Here is a 27,433-nt window from a genome sequence, read left to right as displayed (position 1 = left end):
GAAAACACGATTTGGAAGCCATGGACGAACGTAACGAAATCAAAGTTAATTTTTTAATCAATTGGAATTATTAGGATGAATGGAGGATATAATTGGTTGTTATTTTTGTATTTGATTGTTAATAAATATAATAGATAATTGATAAAATAATAATTTATAAAATAAAAAATTATTTTTATAATTAAATAAAATATATGGGGTTGATTTGTAATTAAAATTAGTTCAAAGACTACGTAGCAATTGATAAAAAAACTCCAAAAACATGTTTTCTACTTGGACCACTAAGTGGTCCAAAGGTTCCTGGACCACTGATCCTGAGCCTACCTATTCGACCCAATATGATTATTTATTTTTTTTAAATAAAAATTAAATAAACCTTGAGAAATATAAATTAGTGGAGTAATTAGCTATATAAATTAATGGAATAATTAGTTTATTTGTCTTTTTAAATAAGTATTAAAAGTTTAAAATTTATCCCTACGTAGCAATTCAAAAAATGCACAAATATATGCCGTAAGAAATTAAAAAAGGTTAAAAAGACTAATATATGCTATATTTCTTAGTGGCTATGGACGAAATTGTAATTTAAAAGACTAATATATGCTATATTTTAAAAGAAAGAAGGACTTGGTTGAAGTTTATAGATACGCAAACGCTACATTAGTATAACTTTTTTAAGATAATTGATTAAGACCTCATTTATATTTAGATATATCTACCCGTAAACACCCCTAGACCTAACCATGGCTACTTATGAATTATGACAGAACTAATTATCAAATATTAGGCATTGATGAGAGAATTTAAACGAGACATTCTTAAGAAAATTCACAAAATTCTAAAAATAAAATACAAAATAAAAACAAAAAACAATTATAAACCAACCACACCCTAACATTTTGTAGTGCAAAATGAAGGTTCACATTATGTATTTTCGGGCTTCTTTACATAGAAAGCTTTTTAGTTTTGTTTTTCTATCAGCACAACTTTTATAATGATGCTTTGAGGGCAAAAGATGCAAAATCCAAACATGCAATCAGTAGTTTTTTAGCATGATACTAATCAATTTGCAAGACAACTAATAATCTAATGTCTAAGAAGCTTAGAATCAGAACCAAGAACTTTAACAAAGTAACCAGCATACCCTCCTTACTTCAAAAGGCATCTACAACAATGGCAATGCCTTAAAAAGTGGGAACTGTGATGCATAACACTAGAGTCATACAGATACATGGTTTTAATCTAATTTCGCAACCCGAAAAGGGGGAAGAAAAAGGATTAGTCCAAAAAATGACATCAGGTCAACAAATTTTGCTCCTTGGTTACAGAATATGACACAAATAGAGTACTAATGTTCCTACTCAGAAGTAGTCTAAGGATTCTAATTTATCAATCTATCATTTAGAGCTAAAATAATGAGTTGGTAGAGCTGCAGGATCAAGTTCAAGGAAACTTGCCAAATCGCCATGCTCTTCTGTTAATCTGAAAGCAGGGATTTGGTGGGAGAACATGAGAAATCTTTTGGAAGGTATAGTTGCAGATGATCTTCCACCGGTTTTGCCCTTAAAAACTGAATTAAAACCACTCAGCTTCTCCAAATATAAAACCTTTATCCCCGAACTATTATCTTCATCAACAACTTCCACTATGTCGTACTCGCAGTTTGACAAATCTGAGCTTCTGATTTTAGCAGACCATTTCTTATATAATGCCCAAACTTCACCTTTTCTCGGGAGAATAGTATATTTCTTATTCTTACCATTACCCTCGATAGCAACAGGATGCAACTCATGAGAAAAAGAATGGGTGTTTTTGCAGACAATGGAACAACTAGCTCCAGTTGCCGTTTTAAATTGCCCGCAGGAAATGATCATGTCCTCGTCTTCCCATTTAACGGCATCCTTTGGTGGCAAGTAATTAGTAAGCCAAGTAACACGCACATCAAGATCGGGGCTAGTCCCAACACCCATAATCACACCGTAGTACCTCGGCATTCTATCATTCTCACGGTAAAATGCCCAAACCTGGCCAATCTGAAAATTTTCAGGGGACTTCTTGGCACGAAAATTGAAGAACTGAGAATCGGGTATTTCAACAGCTGTTGTGACTGAATCAGAAGGACCAACACCATCATCAATATGATCAACAGACGCCTTGTTCTTTAATGCTGAGTTTCTTCTTTCCAAATTAACCTTAGATGGAGATGCATCACTGTCAGATTTCATTTTGAATTTCATAGCATCTGAAGACCTTGTGCTCACCCCAACAGAAGGACTGTGACAAGATTTTGCTTTTAAATCTTGCGGAAGATCAATCTCTTCTTCCAGATTCATAGGCAGGGATAAAGGATCAAATTCAAAAGATCCCACAGGAACACCTAATCCTTCCTGACCAGTCATCCTAAAAGAAGGCACCCTGTGAGAAAATCTGAATAACTGGGCCGATGGTATTCGGGATGAGCAATTACCTTCCTTCATATAGAAGAGGCTCACAAAACCTTTCACCTTAGCCAAGTGTGCAACATCTACTCCTTCACCTTCAACAAAATCCGACAAGATTTCAACAAACTCAAAATCATACTTCTGATGAGATTCTGCATCCACATACCATTTAATATCCCAGTCTTTAAACAAAGCCCAAGTTTCCCCCTTTCTAGGGTACACTTTAAAAGTGTTGCGGCCAGTCTTTTCCCAAAGAATCCGATGGGAGAATGATTCACGAGATTGCTGAATTTCAGTTTTACCGAGTTTATATTTCCCACACGCAATTGGCAATTCCTCATTTGACCAATTGATTTCATCCTCGTCATCTGGATCTGGCTCAAACCATCGTATCTGCAACTTGAATCTCGGTGATAGAACTTTTTTGATCATGGCGTAGAATCTAGGCATGCCATCTGTAGTATCATACATAGCCCAAACCTGCTCAGCTTTAAAATCCTCCTCTTTCTTGTCCTTGTCGAAGTCACTAAACTGTGGATCAGGATAGACAAGATTCGCTGATGCTTCATCTATGTTTGAATCTCCAGCACCTTCCTTTCTTCTCACCTCCTTGTTATCCTCATTTTCCGAAGCTAAACCATTCTGATTATTCATTTCACCAGCAGGATTTGATGATCCATTCCTCTTATACCTACTTGAAGGTTGAAATGATTCATCATCGTCATCATCATTGTCACTGTCACTTGCACTTGCATTCACCTTGCTTGAAGCCTGATGTTTTTGTCGTGTAGATCTACGTGGCTGCTTTTCTCTAGAAGTTGTATTCTTTTGTACATCAGTAAAACCATTATCTTCAACAACCACATCATCTTCTGAATCACTGCTAACCGAATCAGCACTTTCACTGGACTCCTGCTTCCTTCTCTTTCCAATTGGCTTCCTCGAGACATCTGAAGTAGCACGTTTTTTCCCCCTAGACTCTGTATTGAACTTGTTAGCATGAACATTACCTTGAGACCCAACACCTACATTGGAAGCACCATGATTGAAACCATTATTCTGCTGGCCAGAAGCTTGCTGACTTGGATTAGTTGCTGGAGTTGCACCTTTACTACCAACATCATATGCAAAAAAGACCCTATTGCATTGTTGACAGCGAAGGGATCTATTCATAACCTCCCTGTAATACTGATATCTAACAGAACAGAACGAACATATAGTCCAAAAAGTAGGGCGGCCACCATTAAGCTCCTGTTGAGATGTTTGCCTAGACTGTTGCCCCTGCCAAGTGGTGTTGTTCACAAAATTTGGCTTGACAGTGTTTTGCACTGTAGGTTTAAAATTCATGTGAGCTTTCTGTTGTTGGCGAGATGGCATAGTAGCATTGCTCATTGCAACCCTGCACTTTCTGTCAAGATCAGATCGTTTTACTCTATCCAAAAGCACTCTTTGTGCTTCCCCAATCAGCTTGAATGCAGCCTCTGCACCAACAAACTTGTTCTTGTCAGGATGAAGTTGGAGAGCAAACTTTCTGTATTGCTTCTTAATTGTTACCTCATCAGCCGTCATCTCAATCTGAAGAACTTTATACCAGTTAATCTCATTACCATACAATTTTTGCTCTGCAGAGCAATGTACATCACAAACAGCAAGCAATTGACCAATATTCTCCAGATCAGGGTATAACTTCTGAGCCTTAAGAGCAAATTTATGAGCCACTGGAAAATCCTTGCTTTCCAACTTCTTTATAGCAATATCCTTAGCCCTAAAGGCCTCTTCTTTATTGCATTCCATCAAAAGAACAGACTTCAAACCTGACAGTGATGCTGTAGCCAGGCAATCTGACAAACAAGCTATATTTAGTTTGAAACGTCCGAACAGATTGACCAAATTTAAATCTTTCAAATAAATCTTCCAATACCCACCACTCAACAAAATGATTGCAGTCCTTACATTCAAATTGACCCTGCATATTTTGTATGGCTTTTAATAATTAGATCCAAATTCCAAACAAAATTTTGTAACAAATGCTGAGATGGAGGAGTTGTTGGTATAAGAAACAGATACGAAGACATAAAAAAGTAATAAATTTCAATAGAGCAGTTGCAATCCAACCACAACCATAATCTGTATACCTATGAACTTCTCAGGCACAAACCAAGCAGAATCAAACAGGAAGAATTACCCCCCCCCCCCCAAAAAAAAAAAAAAAAAAAACTAAATAAGAAGCACTCATTATTATCCTCAATCTGTACACCTTAGGGTTTCTTTTAAGCAATCCTACTCGAACATTAGTTGGGACAAAATTTCCCAAACAACGGTAACTCCACAACCCAAAACTCGATTTCAAGTTCGTGAGGACCATTTAAAAATCCAGAACATTACAAATCAAGGGGGAAATGAATATAACACAAACCGCACAGATCTTAAACAATATCACAGTGCTCTCCTACAAACCCATCACAGTACCAAATGAGAAACGAAACCGAACTCATGACGAAGTAAACGAAGGGTTGGCCAAAATATAGAAGACATAAATACCACAAAGCTTGAACCAGAAGCCCAAAACATAAAAAGCCCCAACAGTTTACAATTACAATTAGGGACCATTAACGAACAAGTGGAGGTCAGCAAATGTAATTAAGTAATTTTGAATATGTAAAATGCGGGGCAAAATTGATAAAACCCTAAAATGGGGGAAACTATGAAAAAACAAGTATTTTCGGAGAGAGAAGGTGAACGAACCTTGTGGGTTGTGAATGAAAGAGGTGAAGTGAGGAGAACGAAGCAGAAACAGCGGCTACAAACAAGAAGAGAAAGAGAGGAGGTGACAGAAGAATAGCATGCTTGTTCTTGTTCTCCCAAGCGATTCTTCCCACTTTGCCACTTTCAAGTTTCAACTATTGGGTTGCAATTATCGTAAATGTTTTTCTTTTTGGTTTATTTATTTTATTTATTCGGTTTTCTAGGGTTCACTCTCCAATGTGTAGAGTCGAAATGACTTTTATGCCAATTTATGTTCCCTAATGGAAACGGGAAAATAAAAAAATGGAAAACATGACGAGGGTATAGTAGTAATTTCATCTGAGACACACACAAGTGATGTCTTTGGAAGTAGAAATGAGTATAGGACAAAATTCAGAAGCAAATCTTGCATATTCACTGTTCATCTTTGTTCTTTCCCATTTTCACCTCACATCACTTAAATCTTATTTTCAGTTTGGTATTATAATTTTTCAAAATCTGCAGTCTTTTTTTCTCTTTTAAAAGTTGTAATATTATATTTAGTAAAACAAAGTAGACGCCCAAAATAAAGAGACACAAAAAATGTAGAACATGCTGCTTTCAAGAAGTATAATGAATCACAAGAATTGTATGGTATACGTATTATTTTCTAAACAACATAAGATATGAACTATTTCTCTAAATAGATTATCATTTTAGTTTATTACATATTAGACTCATCAATTACAATATGGTTCATAAGCTAATGTTAGGATGCTTTATACTCGGCTTTACAATCTATTCAATATTTGAATTATATGAAAAAATGATTATAAATTGATGGATATTTTAAATATCAAAATATAGTTATATTCAAATTGTGTAATAATGATTAGTTGATTACAATTAGTTTCAGTCTTTTTTGGTTTCTTCAGCCACTGAACTCTGGCCAGGTTCTTCCTCAGACCGGTTCTGCACATTTTCAGACTTTTCAGATTCCTGGGGTGCTTCTGAGCAAGCAGTTAAATTATCCTTCTCAGGTGAGCACACTGCAACTCTATCCTCAGTTGCTGAAGGAAGGGTTTTTTCCATTTCGTTCAATGCATTTTCTTGCAAAACTAGATTATCCTGGGAAGCTTCAGAATTTTTAGTACCAAGCTTCACAGCAGAATCAACCAAAGCCTCATCTGACAAACTCTCTACACGTTCGCCCTCAGCAACTGAAGAGCATGGAGGTGGAACCCCATCAACAGATGTTTCCAGCGGCAGCAACGGAGAAGATTCAATGACATCCTTCTGAGGTGAGCTCTTTTCAATTATGTCAGCGGCTGCAGAAGAAGAGCACTCTTCTGCATCTTTCAGAGCATTTTGCCGTATGGCTTGATTATCATGGTTGGCGACACCAGTTTCAGTTCCTTTAGTATCATGCCCCACCAAAGGTTCACCCACTCTCAGCGAAGAACATGGAAGTGGAGCCCCATTGGCTGATGCTGTTTCGGGCACAGCTGGACTGCCATTAGAAACATCTGTTTCATCAACTGCAAAAGCTTCAGTGTCTTCTGACACCAGAATTTTTTCCTTGGTGCCAACTAAAGCATTCTCACCCTCTGCCTTGTCCCCTGATGCAGAGGAACATGACACTTCCATCTCAGCAGCACAGCTCTCAATGGTTTCTACCTCATTCTCCATATCAGCTAATCCTTTATATTCACCCTCGGCCTTGTCCCCTGGTGAAGACACACACGGGACATCCATCTCAGCAGCACAATTTTGAATGGCTTCTGCCAGATTCTCCATATCAGCTAATCCTTTAGATTCACCCTCGGCCTTGTCCCCTGGTGCAGATGTACATGGGACATCCATCTCAGCAGCACAGTTTTGAATGGCTTCCGCCCGATTCTCCATATCAGCTACTTCTTTAGATTCACCCTCGGCCTTAACCCCTGATGCAGACAAACACGGGACATCCATCTCAGCTAATCCTTTAGGTTCACCCTCGGCCTTGTCCCCTGATGCAGATGTGCATGGGACATCAATTTCAGCAGCATGGTTCTGAATGGCTTCTGTCTGATTCTCCATATCAGCTAATCCTTTTGATTCATCCAATGCATCAGATGATCCTAGTGGACCTTTATCAGAAAAGGTCTCAACCTCATTCCCCCCCTCAGATGTTTTAGGAGCAGCAAGCATTCCAGTTTCCTGATTTTCAGGTATCCCACCAACCTGGTACACACAGAATGTTGTCATGCAATTACCTTAAAACTAACACAAAACTACTGACATGTAAGACCAACACAAGATTTGGATGTTGTGTAGAGGAGGAATCAACCTGTGACTTGCCTTGATCACGGTGGTCACCTTCAGAATCAATCGATTCCTGAAGCAGCACTGGAACTGTAGAGGGAACCTGCAGAAATTTTTTTTTGTTGAATTTCAAGGTATAATGTATCTATTAGATTTGCTAGTAGGAGCAACAAGGCTTACCTCAGTGGCATTCCTACAGCTCTCCTCTGCACCTTTCTCTGGGGGCAGGAATTCAGAGCGGTCAGTCGCACCCTCCTCCATTGCCTCTTCCAGAGTTTCAGAGTTACTAATTGCACAGGTTTTGGATGACACCTTGTTATCCTCTATGCTAAAAGAGGACGAGGGTAAAATTGCAGTTTCAGATATGGTTCTCTCTTCCACAAGGACAGACTGAGAAGCATCCACTGAAGAATTGGCCACAGCTTTTGACCCTGATGTTTGTTGTAAGACTGACCTATCAACAGGTTCATCAGGAGATTGATCTATGATTTTTTCCACCTCATCTGCTGAGAACGTATCTACATTCTGTGGAGAACTCTTTGCCACAACCTCATTGTCCTGCACAATTGTAACTTGGTTACTCACAGATGTGACAATGTCCATTGGGCAAACCTCAGAAGAATCAACATTGGTATCGCCAATAGCTGCTGGGGATATCACATTTTCCTCGGGAACTGGGTCAATATTAGAAGATTTATCAACAGCAGAGACAGGTTGTTCACATATGGAATCCCCCATGTTCATTTCCCCCTCAGAGAGGGATTGTGAACAGCTCTTAACTAATGGATTCTCATGCAACTCAGCATGTTTTAAAGCATCTGAATACTTCCCACTTAATGCAACATTGGGGGCCTCCGTTTCCAAAGGTGATAAAGCATTTTGTTCTATAACAAGTTCTAATGCATTTTGAGAATTATTTCCAACTGTCATCTGAGACTCTCGCTCCAGCAAATCAGAATCTTGCATTGAACAATTGACTTCATTTCTGTAATTGATTTCACAAGATTCAGAAATAGGAGAATTTACCAATTCCTTAGAAACGGTGGGAGTCAGAGGGCAGGATGGGATCACTTGTGGTTGATCAGACATATTTTCACCAGAAGAAGCAAGAGGTGAAGACTTTGTACATGATTCAGACAGACACTCAGTCCTTACTGCAGAACTAAGTGGAGTTGCATCAAGAGCCTCCACTTCACTCTGATTAGAATAAGTTTTAGTACAATGTTGAATATGGTCTTGCTTTTCTTTGATATCATCACAAATGGGGGTGTCAACCTCCATAGCACTAGGTAGGGGCTCATTCAAAGCAGTTATTTCTTGATCAGATGGAGGCCCAGACAGCTGCACATTCCCATCTGTAGGAATGATTGGAGTCAAGCACAATGCTCCAGTGGTTGGCATATCCGAACTTATTTTATTCCCCAGATTCTGAATATTGGATTCCTCCTCTGATTGTTTTTCTTTCCCGCTCACTGCAAGGTCCACAGTCGTACATCCATCTTCACCAGCTGATATCTCAGAATATGCTTTATCCTCTGAACATTGGATATTGGAGGCACTCACTCCCCCAGTAGCTGGCACATCTGAACTTGATTCAACATCCGGCTTCTGAATGCTGGAAGCTTCCTCCAATTGTTCACACTGATTAATTGAAAGATCTGAAGTTAGACAAGCTGCTCCAGAAGTAGGTTCATCCATTCCAGCTTTATCCTCCAAAAACTGGTCATTCGATGTAACCACTACTCCAGCAGTTGGCATATCGGAATTCACTTTATCCTCCAAAATCTGAATATTCGGTGCCTCCATTACTTCCTTGTCATATTTGTTAACCGCATGGTCCAAGTCTGGGCAGGCTGCTTCAGTAGTTAGTATATCCAAACTTGCTTTATCCTCCAGATTCCGAATATTCAATGCTTCCACAGATTGCTTTTCATGCGTATTCACTGGAAGGTCTGAAATTAAAAATTCTGCTTCAGTAGCAGACATATCAGAATCAGTTTTATTCTCTGAACACTGAAAATTGAAGGCATCCACTACTCCTGTAGTTGGCTTGTCTGACGCTGCTTTACCTTCAAGATACAGAGTAGTGGATGTTTCCTCTAATTGTCTTTCATTTCTGTTCACTGCTCCAGTAGTTGGCATATCGGAATTTTCTTTGCTCTCAAGAATCTGCATGTCAGATACTTCAGATTGCTTGTCAAGCTCCTTACCTGCTTTATCCTGCAAACACATGTTATTGGAGACATCCACTACTCCAGTATTTGGTATATCTGAACTTGCTTTGTCCTCCAATTTCTGATTATTGAATTCCCCCTCTGATTGTTTTTCTTGTATGTTCACAGCAATGCCTGGAGTTAGACATGCTGCTTCCGCATTTGTTATATCATAACCTGCTTTATCAGCATTCAACTGGGTATTCATGGAATCAATTGTAGTATTAGTTTTTGAGAGTTCGCCGGCAGCAGAATCTGCTGCTTTAGGCTTTGGCAAGCAGGTTCCAGAGAAAACTTCTTTCATAACCCTAGCCACATCATTGACATTTTGCATTCGGCCAAAAGCAGTAATCTTATCTGAGGATACTGGTGCACTATCAACCCTTCCTGGTGCAACTTTTTGCTGCTTGTTTAGAGAAGAAATGGCAGCTCCCTCTTTTGTGTTTAAATCATGAGCAGCGCCTCCACTGGGCAAAAGGATCTGAAATGCTTGAGCTTGAGCGACATCTGTAGCGACTTTACCCACGGATGATTCTACTGATGACTTCTGAAAATCATTATTTAAATTAGGATCCTGGTTAGCAAGGGAATCAGAAACAACAGGAGCTGCCGAAGATGATTTTCTCCCCCTACGCCGGGGTGGCTCCACTCTATTTTGAGTTTTACGGCCTTGCCTTTTAACTGGCATGGATTCAGGTGGGCATGGCTGAATGGATTCAGAGCCTGATATGGAAGGATAAGCATTGTCTGATGCATTGGGAACTGCTTGTGCAGCCATAGGTTCTACAGCCTTGTTAGAACTTCCTTTTGTTTCTTTTGTAGAATGGACTGGAAAAGTATCAGGTTTTGAAGCTTCATCACAGTGATGAGTTTTCGCCTCCAATTGTTGGTCCCTTGTAACCTCTGTAACAGGCAAGGTTGAGCCACAGAAACTTTTGTTCCTTGAATTCTCCAGAACAAGGGTATTGGATAAATGGATGGAAGCAGAACCATGCATATCAGAATTCTGAACCTTCTCTATTTCCAACCCTGCAAAAGTATAAATTCTTTAGATCACATCCTAAGCCTTTTTCTGTATGAACGTTAAAATGTAAACATTAAAATGTTGACATTCAAAATATACTCACCAGGAGATCTTTTGGTATTATCTTCAGTTGTTGATTCAACCAATGCCTTATTGGCTATATCACCAGATACTTCAGTTGATTTTAAATCCTTATCACCAATACTATGTGATGCATGATCTTGGACAACACTCTGTGATTCCTGAACAAGGCTATCTTGCAAGCTTTTCAACTCCGTGGCTTTATCATGTAATATATTGCCTGATGAGCTTTGTAAATTGGAAGTAAGGTGCAAATTCTGACTACCTGAAACATCTGGAATAGGCAATACCATTGCTTTTTTCTTTCCCCTGCGTCGGGGAGCTCCTGATCCATTTTGAGGCTTCTGATGTTGCCCATCATTTTGTATAGGTACAGAAGGATAAGTAGGAACAGTTTGAGGCACAGGAGTAACAGAGGACAAAGGAAGGGGCTGCTGAGAACTCAGAGCAATCCCAACACCAGATTTATTATCACCTCCACTGCTTAAAGTCACAGAACCCGGTTCTGTACTTGAATGTTGTACTGTAGCACTGGAGGAAACAGTGTCACCTTGGGAGATAGCTTCACCAGCAGATGGATTCAGGGGTTTGTGTTCCAACTGCTCATTCATCTTTAAATCAGGACCAATAGAAACCCCAGGTACAGGAGACAACACTAGAACCTGCTTCTTCCCTCTACGTCTAGTTGCCTCCCCTCCACCTTGAGATTTCCGGCCTTGTCCTCTTGTTTGTATTGGCACAGAAACAGTAGTACCCTCTGCTTGAGAGTTGGGTGGAGTTGTCAGATTAGGAGAAACACCAGTAGCAGACTGCTGTGCAGGTCCACTCACACCAATAACTTCAGAAGAATGAGAAATAGATTCGGGAGTTGACGATACTACTTGACCAAGCAAAGTCCCTTCCTTTACCTGCATGTCCACTTCAACAGTTACAGAAGTAGCCAGAGGGACTGCAGTTACAGGCAACTTATCTGAGGTTATTCTTCTTGGCCTGCCACGTCCACGTTTAGCAGGTGGTGTTATATCTTTGACTTTATGCACAGGCAAACTCCCAAGAGATGATGTTACAGGGGCCACCGGAGGCACCACTGCAGTCTCCGTGACAGAAGCAGTTGCAGCAAAGCTAGAAGCATTTGTTTTGCAATTTGACTCTATCACTTCTTCCATTACTTTCGGTGATCCAGGAGATTCAGCTTTACACATCTTATCAAACTCCTCCTCTGTCCATTGTTCTTCATAGGAACGCACCTATGAAAGGCATATGGAAAAGGCAATAAGAAGTTAGAATGTGGTAGCTGATATTCAATACTAGGATACCACACAACACCAGGATATAAACCTACATCTTCAACTTCATTTTCCTTCTGTTTTTTAGGTGCTTTTAAAACATATTCCTACAGGTGACCAGGGAATGAAGTTTTCTACATCATGTTTCAACTAGAATCCCCAAAGGGGATATGCATGGGGTTATAGCGATGTAGGTCATGTTTATGCAATAAAAGGTTAAGAGCAAAAGGGGAACACACAGCACATTTATGACCCAGAAAAATTAAATTGACTAATTGAATATATAGAGAAACCTCTCTTGCACGTTTTCCCCTTCCGTAATGTTGAGTATCAAGGCTCCCAGGAGTTCCACTCTTCCTCTTGATTCCGTTAGATGCTACTTCATCCTTGGACACATCGGATATCTTCATCGCTTCATAGAATTGTTTCAAGTCTTCATCTGTAACTAGACGTGAAGGAAGGGTAGGAATAGGCTCAGAACCATCAGTTGCTGGCCCAGATACCAACTTCTTCCATGTAGCCTGCAATGATTTTTTTAACCCCCATGGAAATCAAGATTCTGTCACAAAAAGTAAAAGCATAATTATTCAAATGAAGATCTCAAAAAATAGACAATCGCGTACCATCTCATCTTCGCGCCTTTTTTGGTCAACAGCCTCAAACACATCTATTTCTGCTTCACTGCCAACAAGAATTTTAAAATAAATTGATAAGTAAACCCCTCAAATTTCTTTCCTCTTCGTTCCGCCTTTTGACATAGTGTGCACAAGAGGAGGAACAAAGAAGAGAATAGATCAAGTATTGAGTAACTAAACAATAAAGCTATTATGTTGCTAAACTGCTAACATAAATGAGCAAAGCATATAACTGGGCTTCAAATGCAATCATAAAAGAACACTTCTTGGGTTAAGCTAAAAGATCCTAAGATAGCATAGTGCAATCTTTGCATTTAGACAATACATTTAAATCAGCAAACAAAGGAAAGAGTAGAATGATGGAATGACAAGCATAAATCAGGGAGCATAACTTATTAGCAGTTCAAAAAGTTCTGTTGGATAAGAATAGGATTTTAGGGGTTGGTCATTGACATGATTGCAAACACATTGCCAAGATTTCTAATCATTCCCAATAAGCAAACCAAGTTATAGTACAACCTAGAAAGAGCAAATCCTAAACCCAATTTATTATCCGATGAATCAAGAAATATCATTCAGAGACAGAAAATGGTGTAATTTTCAAGAAATCAAGTACCTGCGTGCTAAGAGATCATTTAAAGCATCATCATCCAATACAGGTGCCGCTTCCTCTTTCTTAGACTCACGCAGGAGGGATTCCAAGTATTCTCTTCGGTCCTCAGCACTGTAATACATAGGCAAAATAAAACTTCAGAGCTGATTCAAATTCTGTGATGAACTAAAGATCAAATGTATGAGGTCAAACCTTGTATTATTGTCAAAAAACCCAGCAGTAATGCTCTGATTAGCAACTCCCAGTTTGTGCTCAGCAGAAGCTCTGACTTGTTCTTCAACAGTTTGAACCTTTTTACACCAAATGCGGAATTAGATACTTTGGTAAACATGACAATTTGGCACAATATTTAAAGTATAGTTTCCACATTGGCACAAACGTGGCCTTATTAGCATCAGAGACAATTAAATGATAAGTTCATCCAAACAATGCTTAAGATGAGAAGTGTATCTCGGATTTTATGGTATCAAGATGCAGCAAACAATATGCAGATAAAGATTCCAGTGATCCAAGGTTAGCCTTGTACAGCAGGTATGCTTACTTCCCAGTCATAAATCTCACTAAAAATCCAGATACCCATAATTGTCAGGTTAAAGACTAAACTCCATCTTCTTATCCAGCAGTCTTGTCTGCATCTTTCCCTTGCTTATGTTATAAATTTCTTCTTTTTCAAAACAAAATAGAATAAACTCCAAAAGAAACAGACAACAAAATCGGTTTTAAATGGAATTATAACCAAGAGTTACGACTCTAGATATTATTTAAAATATTGGTGGTGGTAGACATACAAAAAGTATAGTTAATGCTAACTCGCAAGATAAACAACTACCCACCTATCCACCCCGAAAAAGAAAATCATAACCACAAAAGTATAAGATCCTATTAATAACAGCAAGGAGCAAATATTATTGTGAATCAGGAAAAAATATTGCAATTCAAATCAAATCTACTTTTTTTGGAATAAACCAAAAAAGAGTATTATTGAGAAGGGGAGGATGATACAAATAAACGGGACGAGAAGAATATCCTCCATCCAAGAGAAAAAGCTTTAAACGAATCAAATATTTTCAATCTCCTCATCATGTTTGATATTAGAGTTTCTCAAAATCAAATATATACAATTTTATCCACCCATCAGTAAAAGAGATAAAAAGTACTAACTGTTTCAAATCGAAGTACTAAAACATCCTTCTTCTGACCAATTCTATGAGCCCTTGCTTGTGCTTGCAGGTCAACCTGAACATATACCACAACCAAAACAATCATAAATAATCAGCAACAAAAAGCAAACAACTTTACAAAGAAACTCATATAGGAAATATAATTGCCTGTGGATTCCAGTCAGTGTCAAATATAATCACTGTGTCAGCAGCTTGAAGATTCACTCCAACGCCACCAGCACGAATGCTACATACCAACGGATAAAAATCAGCAAATTTGAAGGTAATATAAAATGATAAATCTCATTCTGAAAAGAAAATAGAACCTAATTTGTTACGACCTAATGGTTATATCTTGAAATCATGAAAGAAATCTCATTAACTGCCAATCCTCATTTGCTAAATTAGGGTAAAAAACGTGAATACAATGGCCTAACAATTTCTTACCATTAAACAGAGTATCCTTATTTGCCAAATTAGGGTAAAAAGATACGCAAGAAAGGAATAAGTGGAAATATCCTTTGGAATAAAACAAAAATAAGTTTCCCTTTCTCACCTCCAATCCAATCATCAAACTCTTTCGCATTCAGACACAGTGCTCAAGTAAATATTGGAATTACCTCAGCAAAAATATAAAATATGGAGAACCAGGTTGGTTAAACAGGTCTATTAGGGCCCCACGATCACCTCCCGAGGTATGCCCATCCAGCCGAAGGTACCGATGCTGTTTAAGAGTTAAGTATTCCTCCATAACATCAAGAAGCCTAGTCATTGTTGAGAAGAAAAGAACCTGTAACAGCATTATTTGACACCAAATATTTAGAGTTAAATTTTTCTTTTAAAAACAATGTACTAATACAAAATACTAGATAAATAAAAAATACTTCGGTTCCAATGCTCGAGAGAAACTAATAAGGAAACGTCAAATTCAGTATCCAAAGAGCTAACATCCCAAAAAGCATCCAAGCAGAATATCAAAAAAATAAAAAAGCAAAATTAAAATTTCAGAAAAATAACAACGGAAGGGAAGTTTGGCACTTTAACCAAGCATCATTCTCCAAACACATGGCCACTTACAACAATAGTGCAACTGAAGGGAGTTAAAATACAGTGGTTCAGAAACAGTTATAGAGGATACCATACCCGATGATCTGCTGCCTTCAATTTAGGTAAAATACGGTCCAACATCTCAAGCTTCCCACAAAGTCTAATAATTGGGGGCAGATAATGCCTAGGTATAAAGTTATCCACCTAAAAAAAGCAAAGTCGAATTGTAGTATAAAGAGAAGTAAACATATGCAATTAAAAATAAATAAATAAATGAGACTATTTAAAAGAATAGGCTATAGCCTACCGACAGTGTTTTATTACTTACATTTCTGGCTGCATCATCAAGAGTCAGAAATTATAGAATATAGACAAATCTTGCTGACAGAAATGTTTTTATTTTCTTTTTCTTTTTTTTTTAAAGTTTGTGATCCTGCTTTCTTTGTTGTCAGGTTTAGCCATAAAATTGTTCAGAAAATGATATCGAAGATAGGTGATTGGTGGAAGTGGAACACAATGTACTCCGAATCTTCATATCTCACAGGGAAAATGTAAGTGTAATGTTTGTATTTTCTTTAGCTCATAAAATCTAAGCAAATTGTGGTTGAAATCATAATTCAAAAGACATAAACTCCTCTCTGAAAAGCAACACAATAAGGCAACAATTAAGATTATACCTCCTCTGCATGAAGCTGGCTGAGATATGGATGATTGCAGATATTACGAAGCTCCATGACAGAGTTGTGCACCGACCGTGCCTAATAATTGAGTGCTCCAATTAGATCACCCAAGGAAATTTCATTTAAACACGCACACCCACACAGACAAAGAGAGGAAGGAACAGAAAGTACAAGAAAATAAAACCTTTGTTGTGCCAATAGAGCCAAGATTTTCTTCCACTCTCTTCATCAAAAGTTTTTGATAAGCAGAAGCCTCACATCTTACAAGTCTTTCAATCTTTTCGGGAAGTTCATTTTCAACCTACAGTAAATTCAAAATGCACACAATTACAACTTGATTGCAATGACTGCAAAAGCTAGCATACTTTAAGAGACAAGATTTCATTGAACAAGGCAATGCCGCAAAAAAAATCTCAATTCTCAGAGTTAACAATACTGAAATCCTAAACTGATTCTATACAATATCATATCGTACAGTTATAAAACACTAGAACAACTTTTAGGAACTTGGTTTCATCTTGGTGCCTAGGTCACAATGTAAGAGAAAAATATAATTCTTATGCCCTGCATATGTCCTCAACCAGTGAAAGCTATGGTGCTCTCAAATTCTAACATTTTGGATTCTCATGAAGGAAAATATATAATGACAACTAGACATCCACCAGAAACTAGTAAAGAAAGGTGAATATATAAGTAGCCAAAAGATGAATACGTAAATCTTCATAATTTTATTTCATAGAAGCAACAAGAATGAATTAATGAATATATGAACCATAACAAAAATAAGAAGCCACATAAAAATTATCATTCCTTTTCTTTTTTTTTTTTTTTAAAACAATAAGACAAGATCATAGTATATTAGTATGCAGAAAAACAAAACTTAGGAGCAGTAGCATAGTAATCTTAGGCAGTTGGACTTATTAAGGAACCTTGTGTTTAAGCCTCCGAAGTACGAATGGTCTCAGAACTTGGTGCAGACGATTGATGATCAAGAGGTTCTCCTCCTCGGATAGTAAGGCCTTGTTATAAGTTTGAAATCAGACAAACAGAATAATGAGGTTGACAGTTAACCATGAAGACTTCAAATATCAATAGATCAAAACATTATCCATAGCTTACTTCATCTGGTGAGTTATCTCCAGCACTCTCAAATGGCTTATTAAACCACTGGGAAAAATCCTCAGATGAATTAAATATGTTAGGTAACAAGAAGTTAAGTAGCGCCCATAGTTCCTCAAGATTGTTCTGCAGAAAATATAAATAAACCAGCACTAAATAATAGTATCAACTATATGTTTTAAAACCATTTTTAAATCAAATATATATATATATATATATATAGGCAAAATAAAAAGTATGCTGCAATAGCAGTTAAAATAGTAGTGAACCTGCAATGGAGTTCCAGTTAACAACAATCTATGAGAGCTCTGATAGTGTTTTAAGTCAGCATTCAACTTGCAAGAAGCATTTTTTATGCGGTGGCCCTCATCAATTATTATATAATGCCAGTGTATTTTGCTAAGCTTTGGTCTGTCATGCTTGTTCATTAGATATTCATATGTTGTCAGGAGGACATTGAATTTCTGGTGAACAATCCTGTCCCTAAATCACATAACAAGTGATAAGAATCATACAAGGCAATGTATCAAAACAGATTGAGTTGCATATCAATTTTTGAAAGCCCCATTACTTAAATAACCGACGTCGCTCCTCAGGTGGTCCAGCATAGACAATTTTATGTACATCAGGAGCCCAAAAGTTGATTTCTGAATCCCAACCAGGTAGAACTGAAGAGGGCACAACCACAAGAAATGGCCCCCTATCATTTTTACTTTCCATCAGGTAGCAAATTAGAGAAATAACCTTGTAACAAAAAAAAAACACCACAGAAAAACGAGCATTAAGATCATAGATCATACAAAAGCTTTCTTATTCTCATAAATATGTGATGTGCCAAATGACTCCTTAACACAACAAAAACTTTAAAAATAGAAGAAAATAAATTATTACCTGAACAGTTTTACCCAGTCCCATTTCATCTGCAAGGATTCCATTCAAGTGGTTGTTATATAAGGAAACAAGCCACCTCAGGCCATTCATTTGATACCTAATGACGAAAATTGAAAAACAAATAAATGTAAAGCCAAATGCCTTGCTAAAACAACATAGTTAACAAAATTTTCGGTGAATTTACTTAGGGGTATACCTAGGGTAAACTTTTCATGGATGAACTCCATGGGCAATGTTACATATCAAGATCATCCATGAAATTTTACCCCTTCACTTTTACCCCTATCAAAACACAACCTTGAAGGAAAAAATAACATGCAAAAGAACCAAAGAAAATCTCCCTGAAAGAAAAACTACTGAGCATGGAACAATCATGCTTTGATTCTCACAAAATTCAAATATAAACCAATTAAACCAAATGTAAATGTAACATACTCCCTCAATTTTCCGCCCTTCAAACAAGATGGCTGCTCTGCAATGCTCTCCTTTACACTGCAGCAAGAAAATTTCTTAGAATGGAGCAAAAGAATTACTCAACAGAGTAGAAAATCCAAAAAAGAATACAAATTATTGAACACAGAAAATACAAAGCCATTGAGGAAGAGATCCGTTTTAAATTTTTGTAAGGGAATATAAATAAACCAAAACTCAACTATTAAACCTGATAAGAAAACGCAAGTACAAAAGTTATACCTGTGTGCCATCATATAATATTTCTCATTGCTTTCCAGATAATGCTGTAGAACAGAATTTTGGAAGAAATAAGCAATATAATTATTAATAGCCAAACATAAAAAAAGAGATGTGCAATTTCGGAAAGGAAACTTGCCTTGGCCTGATCACCTTCATCCTCATTTTCAAGAGTAGATTCACTCTTATCAAGAAAACTGCCACATCGTGCCTCATCAATATCATGTTCAAAGCGACCTGCTGCAGTCTTTGCTTCTTGTAGCTTGGAACCAAGCTTTTGGAGATACTTCTCAGTCTCTTTAAGAAGTTGCTTCACACGATCAGATTTTGCATCCTAATGAAATAATTGAGGTTGATAATTGAGGTTGATGATTGAGAAAAGCTATTGAGCATTGGCACTTCAATGCAAGTCTAGAAACCATTAACATATACTAAGTACAGCAACCTACCTGAACCATCCGAAGATAACCTTCCACATCGTTTATTTTCAACAAATTAATCTTCTCCCGCTGGATCCTATCAATCTTTTCACGATGAATGCGCTCTTTTCTTTTATGGTACTCTTTCACATATCTATTGACACCCTTCCACCGTTCCCTCTTGATTTTGAACACATCATCAAGCTTTTCCCTAAATTAATAAAACAAGTATTGAGATAAGAGACGATATAAAAAGTAATATTTCTATAGTCAACATAAAAAATAAAATAAAAATTTTAGAAAAGAAAAAGCTATATAGCTATATTTCTTCACCAAATAAAAGAAATCAGAAAAAAAAAAAAAAGAGAAAAGGTACATACTTGTGGACTTCTATCTCACTGAAAAACTCCTTCTGTCTTTCACGGATTCTTTTTTGACGCTCTTCCCTCATTTTATGCTCATACTTTTCTAGTTGCTTAACCCTTCTTCCATGCCTATGTTTCTTAACCGATTTCAACTGTTCCATCTCAGTTGTAATTGGTTTGAAGAAATCATTCAAAAAATCACTGCAAACAAAAGATAAAAGGATATCGTCACAATGATCAATCATCAAAGATAACTTAAACACTCAATTTAAGATTTAAGAACACCAAGTACCTGCGGAGACGGCGTTGGAGGTCTAATAATTGAAGTTTCTTCAACTCTATGACGCTTTTTGTTTTAGCAGATATATCCTCGGATGAGCTCACATTTTCCTGCATTACAGTTAATGTACCGCAGGCTATAAGATCTATGCAATATTAATTTCGAACAAATTGATTGCTGATTTTGTAGGGTGCACAAATGAAACAGATCATATGCACAAGAATAGCATGTTCAACACTAAATTAGTAGGAAGCCAGTTAAAAACAAACCTTTAGCTTGAGGAAACAGGTGGTCATTATTTGCTTTGTTTTTTGCTGTTTTTGTACCCAGTTTTGCTGAACTAGAAGCCTCTTTTTCTGCTGATCCATAATCCATCTTCCTGACATTGTATATTTTGGAGGAGGTAACCTCCCATTCCCTTCTATGTCCGTAGGAAAAGTGGCATCATGTCTTGAGGCATCATTAACAGGAACTGTTTTGAACCCATCTGCAATTAATTTCACTTGATGTCAGAAAGGTGTAAATTATTGGCACAGGAATAATTCAGAAATCAATAGGATGTTCATCAAAGAAACTGATTTCAATTCCAAGGTTTTAAAAGTAAGGGTCTTACCTGAAAAAGAAACATTTTTCGCTAATAAATCTGCATCCTTCATCAAGCTTGCTCCCTGGGGATCAATGCCAGTCCCTGGAACAGGTTTCCAGTGCTCTTTCAAAGCATACGTCAAGTGGTTTAGAGAATGATGGTTTCGAGAACCACCACTATTTTGAAACTGATTAACAACATTGTCTCTTCTTTCTATTGGCAACTCATGCTGAAGAGAAGAGACTTGCGAGGGTCCTTCTGAAGCCTCATCAGAACTAGCGAATCCGGTAAAGCCATTTATCTCAGGATTCATCTGCTTATTCAGCCCAATGACAGAGGAAGGTCGGTTGGACAGTCCAACCTGAAGATTACCACTGTCAACATCACCCTTTGTACTGGAGGAATCTTGCTGCTGAAAAGAAGTAGCTGACGAAGCTTGTGCACCAGCTCTTTCTTGAATTTGCTTTTCAAGCTCTACTTTTTTGACAGCTAGGAGATGTTTCCTTTCTTCAGAAAGAATACCTTTGTCCCCAGTCATTATTGCACTCTCAGTTCCCTTGGAGAATGACGTAGCTTCCAGAGATTTTCCAGCAGAAGGGGACCCTGAAGAGTTATTATCAGGTTGTCTCATATTGTTCAGACCTCCAAAAGGCATCATGACCCCTGATGAGGTACCCAATTCAACAGAAGATTGTGACTTTCCTTTGTGGTCAGTATGATCCTTTCCTGTATTTCCATCATATATCTTCCCATCAGCTACCAGTTAGGCGACGAAAATAAATTATTACTTAACAATTAAATAAATACCAGTCACCTTCTCTAGAAAATGCGGTTCCAAGAGCAATTTCAAGATGTAGTTGCTTTGGTGCTAAACCATTTCTACACATTCAAAACAATATATGAAACATAATAAAACTTAGTTCGATCTTTTCATATTTAAACAGTGGTAGCAAAGTTACGTTTTTACCTAAATGCTAGAAAAACAAGGCACTGAGCTCGGAGCTGTTTCAACTGTTGTTCTTTGAAAGGCACACCAGATGATTCACTGACTGTGGATCTTGCCATATTCCTGGGAGGAACTCCTTGTCTAAGCATAGTCATTTCTGAGTTACTACTATGCCTGTCAGTCTGTCAATAAAATTATCTGGTAAAGCAATCAACTTGACTCATATACACCATATATATATATATAAAAATAAAAAATAAAAAATAAAAAAACCTTGCTTAATATATATATAATATAACAAGTAATTTAAGTTTTAATTTAGTATAATGGATATCCCCATATACGGTAAGCTTTAGTTAGATGATTATAGAAGTTATAGCAACGAGTAAAAATAAAAATAAAATGGAAAGAGAAAAGCTTCAAGTCATTATGAAGAAAAAAAAATTAATGTCAGGCAATAACGTGAAACTAAGGACACATTTAATTGTTCATCTCTATTGCAATTATTAAAGCCACTATCTTCTTTATTTATTATTTTATTTTTCCACCTCTAAGTTTCAAAACGACAAAAAGGCACCATGTCCAGTAAATAAACAGTAATAATAGAGATTCCTAGTTGAAACATCAATTCCAAAAATCTGGCGTGATAGATGGGGTTGAACAGGCATTACACATGTATTGATCAGAAAAAATGGAGCAAAAAGGGAGATATTCCATGCAAGTGAGCTAAGTAGGACATACTTCCCCATCATATAAGTAAGAAATCCTGAGCTCCAGCATTATATACGACAAATACCTGGCCTATTTTATGTTCATCAGCAGAAGTAGTAGAACTTCCACTATCATGCCCAAGCATCCCACCATGCCGCATTGAACTTGAGAGAACTGATTCAGTCATTGCGTATGCACTAGTGGCAACCCCCATCCCTCCATGAACCATAGGATGAGCACCTGAAATTTAGAAAAATTGATCATGTAATTATTATACCATACAAGTAAAAACAGATATTTTCCTAATTCATTTTCCACCAGTAATTTGGCACTCCAAGAACTTAAAAAAAGAAAAGGAAAAGTGTATCCGAGAAACATAGAAGGCTCTACTGTCATCATCACAGAAGTGAAATAAAATAAAATAAAAAATAATAAGAAAAACTGTATTCTATTAAATTCTTGGATTCCCATAGTTTATATTTATGCATAAACTCGTTAATCTTCATTGTTTTCCACTAACTTCTGTAGTTGACACTGCTATTTTATGCATAAATAATTCAAACTCTGTGCAGATCTCAAACCCAAGAACAGAGGTTCATCTATATACACAATGATCCTAGCACAATTGACAAATCCATTACTTGAACCTGGGAAGGGGAGCATTAACAGATAAGTTGGAATTTTTGTCCATCACATCATCAGGAACAAGACAAAGAAAACAAGGGAATCTGAGATGTTTCAAAAGCTTACATATTCATTTTGAGTCAAACAACTTAAATCATGTATACATAACGAGAACCACCTTGAAGTTTACCAGAAGCAATATGAGCAGAGGAAACCTCTGTATCTTCTGGATATTTAGAATTCGGAGCACATGGCACTGGATTGCCAATCTTTGTTGGGCCTTCTTGGTTGGCCCTTTGCATTTGACTACTACTTGGAACCCTGTTAAAGTTAGTCAGCTCTCCACTTCTAACTGGAAGACCATCTGATGACTCAGCCTTGGTCATTTTACCCTTCCTCGTATTAGCAGTATTTCGCTGATCAAGACGAGAAGGAATGTCAACGTGTGGTTCTGCAGGTGACAATGTATCCCCCCTCTTTCTCTTTGAGGTAGCTTTTTTACCATCCTTTTGATTCACCTGTTTGTCCAAATTAGTAGTATCTCGTCTATCATGTGATTGTGAGTTAGCAGACCTAGAATCTAAACTACACGGACTTCCATGATCAAAAGACTGACCACTCCTCTGAGCCGCAGATCCTTGATAGTGATCAGGTGCTCCACTACTTGGGGAAACTGGGGGCCGGCCAGAAGCGAAGGAATCCAGTTTGGGCATCACATTTTCAGGCAACGCTGCTCTTGAATCCGTAGCAACACCCACTGCTTGTGAAGTTCCTGCACAAGTTACAATCGATAACATCAAAACCTACAGGGAAATTATTATGAACTTTTTTCCTGCAACATGAAAATATAAAAAAACTACCTATTTGAGAACTGCCAGCACCAGAAGGAGGACGTGAAGACTTCAATGCTTCAATATCAAGATTATGCTGATTGATGACAGTCTCCATTGCCCTACAATGACAAGTTAAGTTGGACGAAAATTTATTAGACGACAAGGCAAGATAACAGTATAAAAGAAGATAAGGAATCCACAAAAAGAAATAAGAAATCAGCAACCAACACCTATATAAACCTTGCACAAAAAGCATGAAAATCCCCTTGTAAATTGAACATAATAGGAGTGAGAACAGAAAGGATCACACTTCTAACCACTTGTTACGGAATCAATAACACTGTCATGAACTAAAATCATAAACAAATTAAGTTGTTAGGCAGAAAAACTTGGGTTGTTAAACCCTCAGCTACTTCAGCATCGTGCATGAGTATATGACTCAAACCTATTCACTAAAAGGACATAAACAGGCCCGCCATGCTGCTCAGAAAGTGGCACCAAAATGCAACAAATGCTTATCATCTTTCCGAGTTCCACCCACTTCCACAAATAATTTAATAAATATGATCTTCCCATTACTTTATTACCATCTCAGGCATGCTAGAGCTAGTTAATATCTTATAAATGAAGGAGTACATGTGAAACCTTATATTCTTACACCACATCTTACTCTTACTCCCACAAGGCACAAAAACATCATGATTGTCAAAATCAACCTCAAGCAGAAAGGGGATTAATAACTGACTGTGGATATCTATGTATGCATTTATTTGAGCACTATATATTGCAGGTATTCTACCTTGATATCACTTGATATGGCATTGAATGCTCCTTCCCACTTGATTTCATGTGTTGTAGTATCTGAAACAGATACCAAGTTAGTTACAAGCATACTAAACCCATACTAGGAACTAAGGAGTGACGAGGAATAATTAAAAAAGTCCGTTTATAAGAAAATGACACACACCACGTAGAGTTTAGTAGCCAACTTAGCTGGCTCATCTTTAGAATCTTGGATGAGTTTGTGCAGAAACTTAGCTGCCTCCAATTCAACATTTTGCGAAGAGGCCATCTCATTTATCCTGAAGCATACAAGAAAAAGCTAATGCTATCATACCAGGATAAACTCAAAATCACTAAAACATTTTAAACAGTCTAAGTGCAAATTAAGATATTATCTGGACCAATTTACAGTAGTGGCATAACCAAGCTCAACCCAAATACTTAAAGTCCAACATCCGACATAATAAACCCTATAAATGTGTCAAAGTTTTATGATACCCTCCAAAAACCCGACCACTAACATTATGCAGTGGCAATTCTACACCAACTGTTAAGGCAGCAAAACTCAAAAGGAACTAACAAAGACGTGCAGTTACTGCAAGGCTATGCTTTCCACTGGAGATTCCAACAAGATTCCAGAAAAACAAAAGGAAAGAAGCATGAAAACTTCAGGGGAGAGATGAATGAGTACTTTGGTATCTAAGATCACAATCAGAAGCTAATAAGCTATATCACTATGTGAAGGAATATATTCACCAAACAACAACATCACGAGGTATAGAAGTAACTAATACCCTACACTCCATCTTTTTTCCCCTTCTCCAGTGGTTAATCCACCAACCTACCATCAAATACATTAACCCTGTTTTCTTAGTTATTCCACGACTTAAAATATTAAAAATAAAACCCCACAAATAGAAATCCAGTCTTTTGTGAAAAACACACTAAGAAACAACTTAATTAATACTTTCACACAAATCTAACTGGAAACTCTAACTTTCTGCAGGGAACAAGCATAATAGCACAGAGATAACGAGAATGCCAGCAGAAGAAGCTGAAATTGAGATGAACAATCAAACCCGGAACAAAATTCTGGAAAACAAAACAAAGAGTAGGTTTCATAAGATCAGATTTCATTTGATAGGAATCGTTTAAAATACCTGATCGGAGAAGAAGAGAAGTGTACTCCAAACAAGATGAAGAAGCGAGCGAGGCTCTTTAAGCTACATAAAGAAATGAAAAGAGGTTTTGTTGCGATGAAAACGAAACGAAACGAAACGCACCCTTTCCCTTCTTTGCATCACTGACCAACGAACGAACGAACACCCCCAATCGCGGTTCCACTACACCGTCGCACGTGCTTACCGTGCTTTCCTTTTCGGCTTTTCTTTTTTTTTTTTTCTCCGGGTCAATTTTTTTGGCGAATTATTTTAAATTTTTTATTTTTATAAATTAAATAAATGTAATAATTATCGAAATAAATAATTTAAAAAATATTTACTAAAATAAGTACCCCTCTCTTGTTTTGTTTATACTATAAACAAGATATATGCAAAAAAAAATATCAATAAACAAAATTTTAGAAAGAAGAAATATCGAAAAACAATGTAATGGATTTTACTATATAGACAATGATTTTTATAAATAATGTGAATAATAGACTCTAGAATTGACCCAATAAAGTAAAAAAATATTTCATCTCCAAATTATCTCATAAACCTTAACATTTCATCTGCACACCTAGTAAATTGAACATTCAGCCATTGTTGATTATATATGAGTAAATCGAATAAAAAAATAATCATCTAATTAAAAATAATGAACATAATCATCTGCATACCTATTAAATTGAACATATAATATATCCATTGTTCATATTGTTTAGTATTATCATTGTCTATCAATACTTTTTCAAATGCAATTGAAGAAAAAAATAAGTGATCGTTTTGTTTCAATGAATTTTAGTTTATTTTTGTAATTGTTTATGGAAAGATATTATTCTTATATTGAAATTTTAAAATTTAATTATTAAGTGTTTTCCAAATTTTTCACAAATCAAAGCAAACTGAATTTAATTATTGTGAAATTATCTGGATTGGTTTAATGTATAATTTCTGAAAACGAAATCTATTTCTTTTTGCAGATATTAGTTTATTATGCATTAAAGTCTTTCACTTTGTCATGATGATGAAATAATTTTTTATATATATATTTTCTTTAAAAGATGAACTAAGGAATTAAAATAAAATCAACTTGTGAAATTAAATACTGAAATGCAAATAAAACTTAATTGAACATAAAGCTTATTGCAAGAGTAAATAAGAGGAATTAAAAATAAACTTAAAATATAAAATGACTAAAATTAAACTTGTAAGAATGATAAAACTTTATGAATGTAAAATACAGAATTTATAAAATAATGTAAAAATATGGAAGAAAATCTATAGAAATTAATTTAAGACTAAGAATCTCGGGATATAAAATTTTGTAAGAGTATATTTGAGAAGAATTTCTAATCTTGAAACACATGTTTTATGTCACTACAAACTTGTAATCCATATATTGAAAAGCCATAATTTATTTCTAATAATATGTATAATGAACAAATATATTTGTGAAGTTCTAATTGATACGTGTGTTTTCGATTTGATTAACGAATGGATTTACGTTACAATAGAGACAAGCGAGTTTGACGTTCTTGTAAGAGAAGTGGGTGGAGAAGTGTATCGCGAGGAATGCTTTCGAAAGAGACAGAAGATAGGCACATGATAAATATAGAAGTGACGCAGCATCGAAGTTCGGGTTGCATATTGAATCATGGAGCTGAACGGAGGGTCGTAGATTGGGATCAGGCGGCGGTACTGATGATGGTAGAACATAGAAACGAAGAACAAGATAAGGATAGAATGGTAATTTCAAGCCTTGATTTGAAGGAATGGAATCACAAAAATTCAAATTTGATTGACGGAAACGGCAAT

General features: G+C 36.7%; 2 protein-coding genes across 5 annotated transcripts; both read right to left on the bottom strand.

The window, feature by feature from the left end:
• Positions 1 to 1,122: 1,122 nt before the first annotated feature.
• Positions 1,123 to 5,478, bottom strand: LOC112741095 (uncharacterized). Of its 2 annotated transcripts, XM_025789927.3 has the most exons (3): positions 5,187 to 5,429; positions 4,367 to 4,407; positions 1,123 to 4,282 (listed from the first exon to the last, which is right to left on the bottom strand). In XM_025789927.3, exon 3 carries the CDS (start codon positions 4,233 to 4,235, stop codon positions 1,398 to 1,400), a length of 2,838 nt encoding a protein of 945 aa, XP_025645712.1. In that variant the 5' UTR covers positions 4,236 to 4,282; positions 4,367 to 4,407; positions 5,187 to 5,429; the 3' UTR covers positions 1,123 to 1,397. The 2 variants fall into 2 exon arrangements, with proteins under 2 accessions (XP_025645712.1, XP_025645713.1); XM_025789928.3 differs by lacking the exon at positions 4,367 to 4,407 and having other exon boundaries at positions 5,187 to 5,478.
• Positions 5,479 to 5,799: 321 nt separating this feature from the next.
• On the bottom strand, positions 5,800 to 25,814 carry LOC112741093 (uncharacterized). Of its 3 annotated transcripts, none has more exons than XM_025789924.3 (35): positions 25,616 to 25,814; positions 24,640 to 24,754; positions 24,472 to 24,533; positions 23,700 to 23,791; positions 23,018 to 23,611; positions 22,301 to 22,455; positions 21,526 to 21,686; positions 21,373 to 21,437; positions 20,586 to 21,284; positions 20,242 to 20,459; positions 19,985 to 20,082; positions 19,708 to 19,893; positions 19,358 to 19,538; positions 19,048 to 19,242; positions 18,912 to 18,955; positions 18,654 to 18,710; positions 18,219 to 18,315; positions 17,899 to 18,071; positions 17,597 to 17,810; positions 17,328 to 17,453; positions 17,138 to 17,227; positions 16,393 to 16,509; positions 16,206 to 16,286; positions 15,625 to 15,732; positions 15,102 to 15,271; positions 14,650 to 14,728; positions 14,483 to 14,557; positions 13,514 to 13,611; positions 13,325 to 13,432; positions 12,697 to 12,754; positions 12,367 to 12,594; positions 10,810 to 12,034; positions 7,650 to 10,711; positions 7,495 to 7,572; positions 5,800 to 7,388 (listed from the first exon to the last, which is right to left on the bottom strand). In XM_025789924.3, the coding sequence occupies exons 2-35, from the start codon at positions 24,742 to 24,744 to the stop codon at positions 6,078 to 6,080; spliced, it is 10,410 nt and encodes a 3,469-aa protein (XP_025645709.1). In that variant the 5' UTR covers positions 24,745 to 24,754; positions 25,616 to 25,814; the 3' UTR covers positions 5,800 to 6,077. The 3 variants fall into 3 exon arrangements, with proteins under 3 accessions (XP_025645709.1, XP_072069742.1, XP_025645710.1); XM_072213641.1 differs by having other exon boundaries at positions 7,506 to 7,572; XM_025789925.3 differs by having other exon boundaries at positions 23,030 to 23,611.
• Between the last annotated feature and the right edge of the window lie 1,619 nt (positions 25,815 to 27,433).

Source organism: Arachis hypogaea, chromosome 14, assembly GCF_003086295.3.
Source record: "Arachis hypogaea cultivar Tifrunner chromosome 14, arahy.Tifrunner.gnm2.J5K5, whole genome shotgun sequence".
Lineage (NCBI taxonomy): Eukaryota > Viridiplantae > Streptophyta > Magnoliopsida > Fabales > Fabaceae > Arachis > Arachis hypogaea.
This window is presented reverse-complemented; position numbering and strand designations above follow the sequence as displayed.